We start from the raw sequence: 15,349 nt of genomic DNA, 5'->3' as shown, positions 1-15,349 counted from the left end.
GGGAAAAGACATTTGCAACCCATAAAAATTACAAATCATTTGTATCTAGAGTGTTGGAAAAAACTTCAAAAAATTAGTAAAAGAAAACAACTCTATAGAAAAATAGGAAAGAGATATTAACCTGTATTTGACAGGAGAGGAGAGGAAATGAAGAAAACCAAAAAATAATGGGAAAGATGATCAACCTCATTAGTTAGACAAATGTAAATTAAGACCACAATGTGCCATCATTTATACTAATTAGATTTACACAAATTAAAAAGTGTGGCAGTGCCAAGTACTGAAAAGGATGTGGATTAACAGGGTTTTTAAAATGGTATAACTACTTTGGGAAAAAAGTTGGCATTTTCTTATAAATTCTCTATGACCCAGCAATTTCACTCCTAAGTATACATCTTTGAGAAATTTGCATCTTAATAGCAAATGTCCATCATAGGAGAATAAATACATTAATTATATCATATATTCACAACACAGTATTTTATCACCAGGAAGAATACACTAGAACTACATGCAACAATATGAATGAATCTTAGAACACAAGTCCTGAGTAAATCTCCAACATAAATATGTTTTTGTTTGATGTTTGTTTTTCCAATGAATTTTCTTATCAAATCTAAAGAAAGATTTTTATCAAATATAAATTTCCATTTGTCAAGGAGTAGAGAGTGTTGGTAACTAGTAACAGTGATGGTGTTAGCTTACAGCAACCCTGCCTTCACCTCTCCATCCTCCTGTACTCCCACCTCCTCACCCTTTACCATAGCCCATGTGCTGCTGCGGGGGAAGAGTCTGATTATTTGAGAGAAATTACTGTCAAGAGGAAAAGAATTTAGAAAGAGGATAATAATGGGGGAAAAAGGGAGAAGTAATGCTTTGGGCTAGGATTCAAGGGGGCTGAATGTGGAAGAGGATCATTCTCATTGAACTAATCTCATACATTTTGTGTGTGAATTACAATGATTCTACAATATAAGCTACTTCTATTATTTAACTTCCACATTTTGTAAATGTTGCATTTCTTAGAATGTAATGGATATTACTTAAGTAGATATCTAAGATGTATTACTACAGTAGACACACTCTTTTCCCAAACTTAAGTTGGATCAGTAACACAACTTAATGTATGAAAGAATGTACATCATAACTAATGTAAAAGGTAATTTTTCTAGTAATACTAACTTTATGCAAGTATGTGAATTCAATAAACACAGAATCTTAAAATATTTCTACTAATTCTTTAAAGATGCAGTAGTTATATTCTATCTTCTGTTTTCCCAATTACTTACACAGTCTCAAGCTAACTCACAAGTGCCTAGAAATAAAAACCCTTACCATAAAATAAATTTCTCACAAATATCTAACAAAAAGAAAAATAAGGAAAATTTATATTCTTGAAGCAGTGACTGAACAATACTAACTTTTCTGAGACTTCAGTAAAATATTCCCACAATTCAGATTACATTTTAAAAATGAAATAAAATTACTGTGCAACAAAAATACTGTCAATAAACTGCAAAACATAAAAACTGTCAATAAATCCCATTCACTTGACTAAGAATGCTCGGAAAATTTGTTTTTGCAGAGTCAGTATATGAAACACTGAGTAGAAGTAATGTCTAAGATTAAGATCATCGTGATCAATCTTACTGAATCTCACACACTTTCTACTAAGCAAGTCTCATTTTGAGTCCTAATAAAATCTGTTGTGCCTAGTGACTCTCATGTCCTGGCTACATGGTGGGATCCAGAAATAGGGTATTTTAATTATTAGAGAATTATCTAGCCTTTATTAACACACTTAGCATTACTTATGGATGCAATTTCACATGCACCTAGGAAGCTGACACCCCGCAAGCAGGAATCAACAACATGGCATTAGGTGGCAATATCTGGAATTTACTATTTTATTGTAAAGGCACAACAGAAATGTTAGCATAGACTTCTGGGAAAATCAGCCCCTTAAGTTTGACATCAATGAACTACCTATTTAAATACAACTATTCCAGCTATTCCCATAATCACTTTTTACTGAAATGCAATTTAATATTGATTCAAAAGCTTATATCAACAACCAGGTAAAAAAAATCATTATTACTTTTGCTACAGATGTTAATGCTCTAGTAATACACTCACTGCACCTAATCTAAAGCTCCATACTATAGGAGAGAATTCTTTGAAAACTAAATCTCAGAAAAAACTTTGCTTTCCCTGAACAGTAAAAAATGTTTTTTTTTTTTTTTTTTTTTTTTTTAAAAACAGCTATGATGAGGAGTGTGCCTGGCTGGCTCAGTCGGTAGAGCATGCAACTTTTTTTTTTTTTAAGATTTTATTTATTTATTTGAGACAGAGAATGAGATAGCATGAGGGGGGTAGGGTCAGAGGGAGAAGCAGACTCCCCACTGAGCAGGGAGCCCGATGTGGGACTCGATCCCGGGATTCCAGGATCATGACCTGAGCCAAAGGCAGTCACTTAACCAACTGAGCCACCCAGGCGCCCCAGAGCATGCAACTCTTGATCTCAGGGTCATGAGTTCAAGCCCCATGCTGGGACAAGTTTACTGAAAAAAAAAATAAATAAATAAAACGTGTCAACTATACTTAACAAAGTAAAAAAAAATAGTTTAAAAAAAAGCTATGATGAAAATTACTTTGTGCCCTGCTTTATTTTATTTCTGGTTTCTAGAAAACTAATTTCCTGATACTGATTTTGTAACCATGTAATTATTTTAGAACTGATGGACTTGTTATAAGCTGACTCAAATACTTTATGGAACAAGGCATGGGATAAATAACTAATATAGCATTTAATTATCCCTAAGTCTATGAACAGAATGATTAATATCATCATTTAAGAAGAGATCCAAGAAAAAAAGGTGATATATAAAATGTGTAGAAAATAACCAATAAGACCCTTTCTTTCTTTTTCAGATTTTTTAATTTATTTATTTGACAGAGAGAGATGAAGCGAGAGAGGGAACACAAGCAGGGGGAGTGGGAGAGGGAGAAGCAGACTCCCCACTAAGCAGAGAGCCCGATAAGGGGCTCGATCCCAGGACTCTGGGACCATGACCTGAGCCAAAGGCAGCCGCTTAACCGACTGAGCCACCCAGGTGCCCCAAGACCCCTTATTTTTCTTACTCTGTCATACAAAGTATATAAATGTCAAAACAATATATGTTAAGGATCTAAGCAAAAAACACACCTGTATAAGAAAACCAACCAACCAACCAACCATGACCTGAACTTGTATTTTGAAAGAAAAGATACCTTTTCTCAAACAAGGATATCGGAATAATTTTATAATTCCATAGTCATCAGCTGTAACTAAAACTTGACCAATATAATTTCCATCTACTGAATTTATGTCATTGATATCTGAATACTTGGGCCAAATTCCATTTACTTCAAGGCCTGAAACACATGTCCATGAAGCCCAATGAACACCTTTTATTTCTTCTTTGTTTGTCACTTCTTTTCCTCCTAAAAAGAAATCATAGTCTTAATTAAGAAGTTATTTAATTTTTTCCCAAATATAGTGGTAAGTTATAAATACCTGATAAATTATACTGATAACATGGTAAACTCCAAAATTTAAGTATCTTCCTACTACAGTTAAAGGAGAGTATTAGGAATAAGTAGGTGAATATGGTAAGGAGAGAAAAAAGTTAAATGCAATTAAAAAAAAAAGCTACTACCAAAATTATATAGAGACACACACAGATTGGATTCTAATATAGCTCAGCAGGTTCACTCATGTGGAGAATAAACAACCCTATTAAAATCATGCTAGATTAGTCATAACAGGTAAGTCAGAAGAACAAGTAAATATATGCTATATGAAAGTGGCAAATCAGCTATGAAGGAAGAAACCTAAGAAGATGCATGGTTGAGGAAAAAAAAGCTGAAAAGGACCAAGAGGGATGGATGAGCAAGGAATAACACATTAGGGAACCGAACTTTAGGATTCAGTCACTTTTCATTACAAACAGATTATTAATGAAAAACTGTTGGGGAGATGCATTAATTTAATTATGTACCTAGTCTTATTAAGTTGTTGGAAAACAGTGACTAATTCATTAGGTATCATACTAAATGACGTTTTTGATGTTGCTTTTTTTTAAATTTTTTATTGTTATGTTAATCACCATACATTACATCATTAGTTTTTGATGTAGTGTTCCATGATTCATTGTTTGTGCATAAAACCCACTGCTCCATGCAGAACGTGCCCTCTTTAATACCCATCACCAGGCTAACCCATCCCCTCACCCCCCTCCCCTCTAGAACCCCCAGTTTGTTTTTCAGAGTCCATCGTCTCTCACGGTTCGTCTCCCCCTCCGATTTACTCCCCTTCATTCTTCCCTTCCTGCTGTCTTCTTCCTCTTTTTTTGCTTTTATTCTTTTAAAAAATCTCTGATGGTAACTGTTTTTCAAGTTTAGTTTGTTAGCTATATTATGGATTTTTGCAAAATTTATTTGAGGTAACCAAAAGAACCTCAATTTGTGGTCAGACATTTTTAGCAATTATATTTAGTTGATTATTTCCACCCATAAAAATGGTATTTTGACTTTCTAATATACACTAGGACTTTATCAAATACTACTCACTCACATAGCATGAAATTCGACATAAAGTAGGTCTTAGATCTTCCAAAGTTTTAATTACAAAGGATTAAAATATAAAGGATTTCAATATAATAGGACAGCCTTAGAGAAAGATCACAATGCCTGAAATATTAGCTCAGATATTCTTTAATTTCCTATAATCAAATGTATTTTACATTCTGCTTCTACTCAAATTCTAAAATATTTTATAGGCACTAAAAATCTACAAATTACATACAATTTATTAGAAACTTTTACCTGGCATTCTATAAAAAAGTCTTTTCCCATTTCCATCATTTGTCTGTAAATATCTACTGTCTGAGGACCAGTCCAGATGAGTGATGAAACTAAGTGATCCAACACATTCCCCCAATTTTTTATAACGTTGCGCAACGCCATATATATCAACTGAGCTGTCATTACATCCAACAGCAAGGTAAGTTCCATCTGGTGAGTATTTTAACTCATGAATCGCCTCCTTCCTATCTTTAATATGTACAACTTCGGTCATATCTCTGCAAAGAAAAAATAATGATAACACATGAAATCAAGTCATTACAGAATTAGTTCAGTTTCAAATGTGTCTAAAATGGCTGGGAGGCTACACCAAGTATATATAAATCACAAAGCAAATATACATGAGATAAATATTAATTCAGGAACAATTACTTTGTTGAACAGAAATATATGAGGACAACATATGCTGAAAGTAAAGGAAAATGCTGAATTTCAGTTCTTTAATTACTTTAAAGTAGTTTAAAGATTCATTCTAAGTTTCCAGAGTCATACAATAAAGAAGATAAAGTCACAGATTTTTATGATGAAGCTCCTTGGAAATACTGAGTTTATGAAAAATGTATAATTATAAACACAGTGATTTTCAAATAAAATTTTGTAATGAGACACATGTATAAAATTACATTCAGGAAATAAAGAGGAATTGATTTGTATTATTTCAGTAACACATCTGAATGCTTATCTTTATATAGCTACACTATTTTTATTTCAACTTCTTTGACCTTTTTTAATACAGATTCTTCCCAATTAGAGACCACGTCAACAGTAAAGTTAAACACTTTTTCACTGATTCCTTATAACTGAGTTTCCAAAATAATACAGGTATTGGTAACAGTCATACAAATGGATAAACACTTAGTTTAACACCACTGAATTTCCAAAATTGTGAGGAGTTGGTGGGGAAGAGGAGAAGAGGGAGGCAGTGAAGGAGAAGGGGCAGGAGGAAGTAAGAATTCTTATTTCCAATTAGTGTCAAGAACTTTTTTCCATTTAAATTTTGCATTACCCACCTGAAATGCTCCATGTAATTTTTTTTAAAGTTTAAATGGATATTTCTCAATTTTTAAGGTTTCTAAGTGGACAATTTAAAGCAATCAAATTCAATTTTTTTTTCAGTAACACTAACATTAGTTTTGTTTTTTAGGCACATGGGATACAAAGATGAACTCATCTTCTGTGAGAGAGGGATAGAAAGTACTGTACTTTACAAGTGATAAAATGTGAGTGCTCAAAAGGTATGTGGGAAATTCTATAAGAAATACTGAAAAAGGTTAAGACTAGACTAAAGGCAGGAAGGGACCAAGGAAGAATGGCATCTATATTTTGAGCATAAAACCTGAGGATGTGGCTAAGAATAAAAGATGAGGAAAGGTTTTCTAAGAAGAAGACACAGCATGGACATATGCAAGTATAAGGCACATTTAGAGAATAGTAAATACTACAATGTGGATATAAGACTATGTGGGAGAAGCAGTGACTTGATGGGGTTAAAGAGATAAACTGAAGACAATGTGTGACAGATCTGACATGTTGCCAAGGAATGTGGGCTTTACCCTGGTGTTAATCATATAAAGTAAGAGATGAGAAAATCAGCCCCTTAACGACATAAAAGGGGATCAAAACAAGACAAACGAAGAAAAAACCTTTTTTAAAAAAAAGCTTTCCTGCAACAAACTGAGGGTTGCTGGAGTGGTGGGGATTGGGAGGGATGGGGTGGCTGGGTGATAGACATTGGGAAGGGTATGTGCTATGGTGAGCGCTGTGAATTGTGTAAGACTGCTGAATCATAGACCTGTACCTCTGAAACAAATAATAGATATGTTAAAAAAAAAAAAAAGAAGAAGAAGATAGTAGGAAGGGAAAAATGAAGGGGGGGAATCGGAGGGGGAGACGAACCATGAGAGACTATGGACTCTGAGAAACAAACTGAGGGTTCTAGAGGGGAGGGGGCTGGGGGGATGGGTTAGCCTGGTGATGGGTATTAAAGAGGGCACATACTGAGTGGAGCACTGGGTGTTATACGCAAACAATGAATCATGGAACACTACATCAAAAACTAATGATGTATGGTGATTAACAAAATTAAAAAATGTTAAAAAAATAAAAAAAAATTTTTTAAAAAGCTTTCCTGGTCAACATCACTTTTGCCTTAAACCCTGCACAGACTTGTGCAGCTACTTCTACCTTTCCCAGTGACCCCTTCCTTTACGTTTTAATAAAGTCCACACATCTGATTTCCCTTTCTCTATATTCAATCCATCCACCTATCCATCCATATTTACAAAGAACAAGATTTTTTAAGAAAACATCTAAGGCACTATTTCATAGCTTTTACTTTTTATACCTTCTTTATTAAAGATTTTATCATTCTAATTTTGTTCACAAACATTAATTTAAATGTTCCCTGAAAATTCTTCAGAACTGTTTTGGTATATACATAGCCCTTTTTCTAGAGACTTAATTGCTCCCAAGTAATGAGAGAAATAAGTGTGGTTTATGTCCTTGTTCACCAACACTCACACAGGTGCACATGCACATGTGAACACACACACACAATTCTGATGGACTCTTTTACAGTACGTATTATGCTACTACATCAACATTATGAATTGTGACTATCTTCTCTCATGAAGAAGTTTGACAAACTTATAGGAAAGAAGACTTAGATGGAAGTGTATTAATTTTTAAAAATTCTGAATTAAGTCTTCTGGAAAACTGATAAGTGAATTCCACGGTTTCTTTAGGAAACAGAGGGAGGCCGTCCAAAGCCTGGGAATATTCACACATTAGCAATTTGTAACACATCACAAAGTAAAGTACAGGGTTGATCACAGCGTAGAACAGACAGTTGTTTGTTAGTGGAGACAGACCAAAGGAAGTAGAATTTAAACTTCATTCTGAGGAATTAATGAGATTTAGCTTAGCAGAAGCCAGGAATTGGGAGATGAAGGGCCCACGTTCCAAAAGAGATGTGAAAGAGCTGACAGCAAGACTGAAGCTCTGCTTGTTGTCAATAAAGTGTAGCTGTACTGACAATAAACAGAGGGGTTAGAGTGTGAGATGAGTCTGATGAGACAGGCTAAGGGAAAATCATAAAAGGCCTCACAAATCTTAAGATTTTTGGCCTTAATTTATGAGTTTAAGTTAGGGTAGGATGAATCAATTAGATCACTTGTCTGATTTGACAGTAAAAAACAAATCCAGGTAGTATAACAGTAGGATTAAGACTAATTAGAAGGCTATTACAGATGGTGGTTGTTCAGACTTCCAAAAGAAGTGAAATATTTTAAAATATATAGTATTATAGTCTATACTATTACACTATAAAATATATAGTATATGTTAAAGATATAATTTTAATCTTACAAACATTAATTAAAATGTTTCTGAAAATGAGGCAAGTAAAATCAACAGAATGTGATGGGGATTGGACATGGTAGGTTAGAGAGAGAGAGGTAACAACCATAATTCCTAGGTTTCTGCTTGGTACAAGAACCTGGACAATGGTGCCATCCCGAGAACAGGGCCCACAGACAGAATATCAGCCTGGGAGGGAGGAGCAGAAGTTCAGATTTGGAAATGCTGAACTGCAGATGCCTTTGAGACAGCCAAGTGATGTTAAATAAACAAATGGATATACACAACTGCAGTTCAGTGGAGAGATCAGGGCCAGAAGTAGGTATCTGGGACCATTAGGCTGCAGGTGGTAACTGAAGCTGGAGGCAGGATGAGATCACCCAGGGGAAAAACAGAAGAACAGAAAGCCCAGGTCTGAGCTTTGAGGCCCTCCAATACTTACTGGCAGGCAGAAGATAAATTAGCCTATAAAGAAAATGGAAACAGGAGAAGTTAGCTGAAAAGAGAAAGAGAATTAATATCCAAAGTCTGGGAAGAGAATGCTCTGAGAAGGAGCAAGTGGTTAAGGGGGCCATATACTGCTGAGAATCAACCTAGATGAAAAGTGAAAAATGTTTCCTGGCTTTAGTGACAGGGTACTATTAGCAAGAATGTTTCAATGTAAAGATGAAGGCAAAAGCTATACTGCATTGTGGGTTTTAAGTCAATAATGGGAAGAAAACAGACAGTAAATTACATAGTTTTTTGAGAATTTTACTGTGAAAGAATAGAAATGTGATAAAACTAGAGGGGATTTAGGGCACCTGGGTGGCTCAGTTGGTTAAGCGACTGCCTTCGGCTCAGGTCATGATCCTGGAGTCCCGGGATCGAGTCCCACATCGGGCTCCCCGCTCAGCGGGGAGTCTACTTCTCCCTCTGACCCTCTTCCCTCTCGTGCTATCTCTCATTCTCTCTCAAATAAATAAATAAAATCTTTAAAAAAAAAAAAACTAGAGGGGACTTAGGTTTGAGGTAGGAATTTTAAGACAGGATATACTTGAGCATGTTTTTAAATTAAGATTTATTTATTCTAGAGAGAGCACATGAGTGTGGGGGGAGGTGGGAAGAGGGAGAGAGAGAATCTAAGCAGACTCCCTGCTGAGTGTAGAGCCCGACAAGGGGCTTGATCCCAGAACCCCAAGATCATGACCTGAGCCATAATCAAGAGTCGGATGCTCAACTGACTGAGCCACCCGGCACCCTACTTGAGCATGTTTTGATAGTGTTCTTTCAGGGTAGGGCTACAGAGAGACAAAAACCTTTGATGTGAAAAAATAATGGACATATACAAAGTTACTTTTTAAAGCCAGGAACAATTTTTGGGACTTAATTATTCCCAAGAAATGGAACAGACAAAATATAAGTAGGTTGAAAAAAGTTTTTAAATGAATGTGTGATCACTTAGGGAAAAACTCTCCTAATCCTTTTGCAGTTAATATAATGTGGTAGTGACACTGTCAGAAAGAGACAAATGGCTAGCTGCTGGTAGACTCTAAAATGAAAATGCAGGCACCTAGGTGGCTCAGTCGTTAAGTGTCTGCCTTCAGCTCAGGTCATGGTCCTGGGGTCCTGGGATTTAGTCCTCATCAGGCTCCCTGTTTGGCGGAAAGCCTGCTTCTCCCTCTCCTACTCCCCCTGCTGGTGTTCCCTCTGTTGCTGTGTCTCTATCAAATAAATAAAATCTTTAAAAAAAACAAAAAAATAAAATGAAAATGCTTTTACAACTAAAGTCTATCCCATACTCTTCAGGAAACCTTATGCTATCCCCAGGAAATTTATTAATTGTGCTTATCAAGCTCTTCCACTGAAGTCTTCCTACCTACTTATGAGAATGAATGAGTGACTGAGGACTTTGGTGTGGATAACACCATGCAGCCCAATACAAGTCAAAGTTTTACGTATACAAATCTTTTAATTTGAAAAATATTTGTTTTTCATTTGATTCCATATGTTTCTTTTAACATAAAATTGGTAACATTTTATATGATCCAGCAATTGCACTACTGGGTATTTACCCCAAAGATACAAATGTAGGGATCTGAAGGAGTATGTGCACCCCGATGTTTACAGCAGCAATGTCCACAACAGCCAAACTGTGGAAGAGCCAAGATGTCTATCGACAGATGAATGGATAAAGAAGATGTGGTGTGTGTGTGTACACACACACACACACACACACACACACACACACACACACACACACACACACACACACAATGGAATATTATGCAGCCATCAAAAGGAATGATATCTTGCCATTTGCAACGACCTGGATGGAACTGGAGAGTGTTATGCCGAGCGAAATAAGTCAATCAGAGAAAGACATGTATCATATGACCTCACTGATATGAGGAATTCTTAATCTCAGGAAACAAACTGAGGGTTGCTGGAGTGGTGGGGGGTGGCAGGGATGGGGTGGTTGGGTGATCAACACTGGGGAGGGTATGTGCTACGGTGAGTGCTGTAAATTGTGCAAGACTGTTGAATCACAGACCTGTACCTCTGAAACAAATAATACATTATATGTTTAAAAAAAAAAGGAGGAGGAGGAGGTAGCAGGAGAGGAAGAATGAAGGGGGGAAATCGGAGGGGGAGATGAACCATGAGAGACGATGGACTCTGAAAAACAAACTGAGGGTTCTAGAGGGGAGGGGGGTGGGAGGATGGGTTAGCCTGGTGATGGGTATTAAAGAGGGCACGTTCTGCATGGAGCACTGCGTGTTATACGCAAATAATGAATCATGGAACACTACATCAAAAACTAATGATGTAATGTATGGTGATTAACATTAATAAAAAACAAAAAAAACAAAACAAAAAAATAAAATTGGTAACATTTTTTATCAAAAGGAAGAGAGATGCTCTAGAAATTATGTGACTTTGTGTTGGCACATCACCTTGTACCCCAAATTAAGAATCAGTGTGTTAGATCTGAATCTATTCTATGTTTCTCCAATCACAATGTAACTACTCCTGTGAGGGTACTTTACTACTGCTATACTTATGAAGTCTGCTTCATGATATGAAGAATGTGTATTGCAAACCAAGAAGAAACATTGACTAGATAAATCTAGGATTAAGAATATTTTGTGAGTTAAAATTTTGTGGTTAAGCTACAAAGGCATTTAATAGTTATAATCACAATTCCACCAGTCCTGTCAGCAATGTTGGACTCAGTTGCTGAAATAATGACTTACTAAAGAACTTATTCACCCAGTTACTTGCATACAATAATTGAAAGGGCAAGTAAATGTACAATTACCAAAAATAATCACTATTTTTTAATGCATAGAAGCTATATGAGAGAAACTCTTAGGGGTTTTACAAGCATCTTAAATTCTTGTTGCAAAACAATGTAAATGTACTTAATGCCACTGAATTTTGAAAGATGGTTAAAATGGTAAATTGTATATTATATATATTTTATCACAATTAAAAAAGTAGTACAAGAGAAAAATCTCATATCTCATTGTAAAAACCTGTCCCAGAAAGAGAGTCAGCAACTAGAGAAACTCAGAGGTACAAGAGAACATGATGTATTTGAAGCAGCGAAAGATATTTTATACAGTTGAAAGAAAGAGACTGAGGCAGAAAGAAACCGGCTGGAGAGATGGGTACTACTGGCTACGTTAAGGATTATGAACTTCAACCTAAGGACAGTGTGAAGCTTTTATCATATTTTAGAAAGAGGAGGGCTGCAAACGTGTTTTAAAAGGCATCACTATAACTGTAGAGTAAAAAAAGTCTTGAGGGAAGCAAAACAGGAGGTAAGGAGACCAGCTGCAATGCTATCTCACCAATCCAGTGAGGAGCTGGCAGAAGCCTATACAAGAGTACAATGGTGAGAATGGGAGGAAGCAAATTAATTTAAAAGCTACTTGGGAAGTAGATTCTCCAGAACTCCGTGATTAACTAGACAAGGGAATTAATGGTTTCTGGATTGGGCAACTGAAAGGGTCCTACCATTCACTAAGCTAGAGAAGAAGGATTTCATAAATACATTTGCTTGTGAACACACATGGATCTACAGCAAAGTTTGTTTTTGTCTTTAAGAGAGAGGGTGTAATAGTTGGGGTGGGGGTCGTCAAGGGAGAGAGAGAATCTTAAGCAGACCCTACGCCCAACAGAAGTCTGATCTCACGACCCTGAGATCATGACCTGAGCTGAAATCAAGAGTCAGGCACTTAACCACTGAGCCACTCAGGCACCCCGACAGCAAAGTTTTTAATAGCTATATAGAATTCAATTGAATGCACCGGACCTATAATTCAACATAAGATGCAAACTGCTTTAACAAATTTGTTTAACTTTTCTAATTATGCAAACAAACAAGATACAGGCATTTTTTTCAAAGAATAAAGCTGCAAAAAACAAAAAACCTTTCACCCATTTTTAACTTCCTCAAAGTCACCACCACCCCCCTCCACCAATGGCAGAGGATCATTACTAAAAATCAATACTACCAAGGAATGAAGTCAAAACCCAAATTTATAGCTCAAAATTTTAGCCATTAATCCACTAAGCATTCTTAAGCCCCAAAACAAGGTTTTTGAGTTAACAATTTTCCAACAAAGCCATTTTTACATATTTAATAAAACTAATACCTGAAATATGTGTGTGTATATATGTTAATATGAAAGGTGGGTGAAAATGAAATGGGTAAAAACAATGAGTATTGCATATTATCACTTAACAGAAATTTACTATCTCTTTCTATTTCTACCCCAATACCATACCTTACTCTAAGTACAGTGAATGAGCCATCCTTCATTCCAAGGGCAAGATGGATTCCATCTACATTTACAGCTGCACAACGAATTGGTTCTTCCATATTACACCTTGCTATTAGTGCATGATCTACTAGGCTCCATATCCTGTAACATTTAATTAAAATAAAAGAGTAATTAACTAATGTATGCTTAAAAATGATGAACTCTATGAAAAGACTTTGGTTAAAATAATAATCTAAGAAAGTAACATAAACCTAGATTTTTAACTATATGCTTTGTGGCAAGGAGTTCTAATCTATGAAAAAAGGAATACTGTTCATATTTAAAAGACAGGAGTTTATAGAATCTTTTATTTTTTTTTTTTAAGATTTATTTGAGCGAGAGAAAGAGAGAGTGTGAGTGGGGAGAGGAACAGAGGGAGAGAATCTCCAAGCCGACTCCCAGCTGAGTGGGGAGCCCGAGATGGGGCTTGATCTCACAACCCATGAGATCATGACCTGAGCCAAAACTCAGTCAGACACCTAACTGACTGAGCCACCCAGGTGCCCCTAGAATCTTTTATTTTTAAAACAATGTAATGATATCAATAGAGAAGAAGGATTTCATAAATACATATGCTTGTGAACACACATGGATCTACAGCAAAGTTTGACATCAATTTTTTCCAATCATTTATGTGTGTGTGTGTGTGTGTGTGTGTGTGTGTGTGTGTGTGTGTATGTATATAGTGGTATATACTATATATATATATACATAGGTAGTCTATATATAGATAGATAGCCTATATCTATCTATCTATCTATCTATATATATATATATATATAGTCTTTTAAGAGTAATACTTAAGACTATGCAAATTCAGAGTCTGTTCCACACTCAATGTTAGAAATCTATAACAGAAAGTAGAAAATGCCAATTGTTTGAAAATTAAGAATTATACTTCTAAATAATCCAAAGGACAAAGAAAAAATATTAATGAAAATTAGTTAATATTTTGAAGTTATAAAAAATTTCATATCAAAACTTGTGGGATTCACCTGAAATAGTACTTAGGAGGAACTTTAAATACAGATAACATAAAAACAAATGCTACAACTTAATGAACAGATATCTACCCCAAGAGGTCAGGAAAAGATTGGCAAAACTAGATTTTTAAATGTTTTTATAGCAGTATCTTTTTCAAAAAATTCTATTTGTTGATGTTTTATGGGAAAAATGATTTTGTATATTGTGTTTATAGCTAGGAAATCTGTTAAATTATCTTTTTAATTCCAATAATTTCTCTGTATTTTCCTTTTGATTTTCTACATATATAATTATAATATCAGCAAATGAGTTGTTTCTTCCTTTCCAATCCAAATATATATAAATGTATTATACATATATATTTAGCCTTACTGTACTGACAAAGACTTCTATAGCTGAATATGATGATGACAAATACAATGGGGAAAGTGGACATCACAGTCTTCTTCCTGATTCCAAAGGAAAACTTTCAATATTTCAACAATAAATATATTTACCAAAGACTTTATGCTCCACCACAGGTGTCAGCAAACCATAGCCTGTGGGCCAAACTGGAACTACTGCCTGTTTTTGCAGTTTGGAAAGCTAAGAATGGTTTTTACATTTTTATTTTTTTAAAGGAAACTACCCTTTTTTTAAAAAGATTTTATTTATTTATTTGACAGAGAGAGACACAGCGAGAGAGGGAACACAAGCAATGGGAGTGGGAGAGGGAGAAGCAGGCTTCCCGCCGAGCAGGGAGCCCGATCTGTGGCTCGATCCCAAGACGCTGGGACCATGACCCGAGCTGAAGGCAGACACTTAAAGACTGAGCCACCCAGTCGCCCCGATTTTTACATTTTTAAATGGTTGAAAAAAATTAATAACATTTTGAGACATGGGAGAATTATAGGAAATTCAAGTTTCAGTGTCTGTAAATCACATTTCATGGAAACACTGCCACACTTTTTGTTTACATATTATCTATGACTGTTTTCATACTACAGAGGCAGAGTGGAGTTGTTGCAAAAGGGATGACAGACAGTATGCAACACTCACATCACTTTGCACTGCTTCTTCCACGCACTACAAATTGCAGGGGCACAGTTGATAGAATTTCAAGTGCTAGGTGTGTTAACCACATACACCCATTGTGTCAAAATGAGAAGAAAAAGAGAAAAGTAAATTTGAAATTTTGCATTTTTAAGGCATAGTGGAGTGTAAATCAGTTATTGAAGTAAACAGTAAAGCACTGTATTTATTATGCAATGACACTATATTTGCTCTAAAAAATACAGAGACAGATGAACATT

General features: G+C 35.5%; 1 protein-coding gene across 9 annotated transcripts in view; it reads right to left on the bottom strand.

Annotated features, from left to right (window-relative positions):
* Positions 1–15,349, bottom strand: part of EML5 (EMAP like 5) — a 168,940-nt gene that overhangs the window by 93,942 nt on the left and 59,649 nt on the right. For 8 of the 9 annotated variants that reach the window (XM_027572413.2, XM_027572414.2, XM_027572415.2 and 5 more), the window contains 3 exons: positions 13,038–13,175; positions 4,867–5,123; positions 3,271–3,483 (listed from right to left, as the gene is read on the bottom strand). In XM_027572413.2, coding sequence (XP_027428214.1) covers positions 3,271–3,483; positions 4,867–5,123; positions 13,038–13,175 — 608 coding nt within the window. The remainder of the gene's footprint in view (positions 1–3,270; positions 3,484–4,866; positions 5,124–13,037; positions 13,176–15,349) is intronic. The other variant, XM_027572416.2, reaches the window with a different exon arrangement.

Source organism: Zalophus californianus, chromosome 6, assembly GCF_009762305.2.
Source record: "Zalophus californianus isolate mZalCal1 chromosome 6, mZalCal1.pri.v2, whole genome shotgun sequence".
Classification (NCBI taxonomy): Eukaryota; Metazoa; Chordata; class Mammalia; order Carnivora; family Otariidae; genus Zalophus; species Zalophus californianus.
This window is presented reverse-complemented; position numbering and strand designations above follow the sequence as displayed.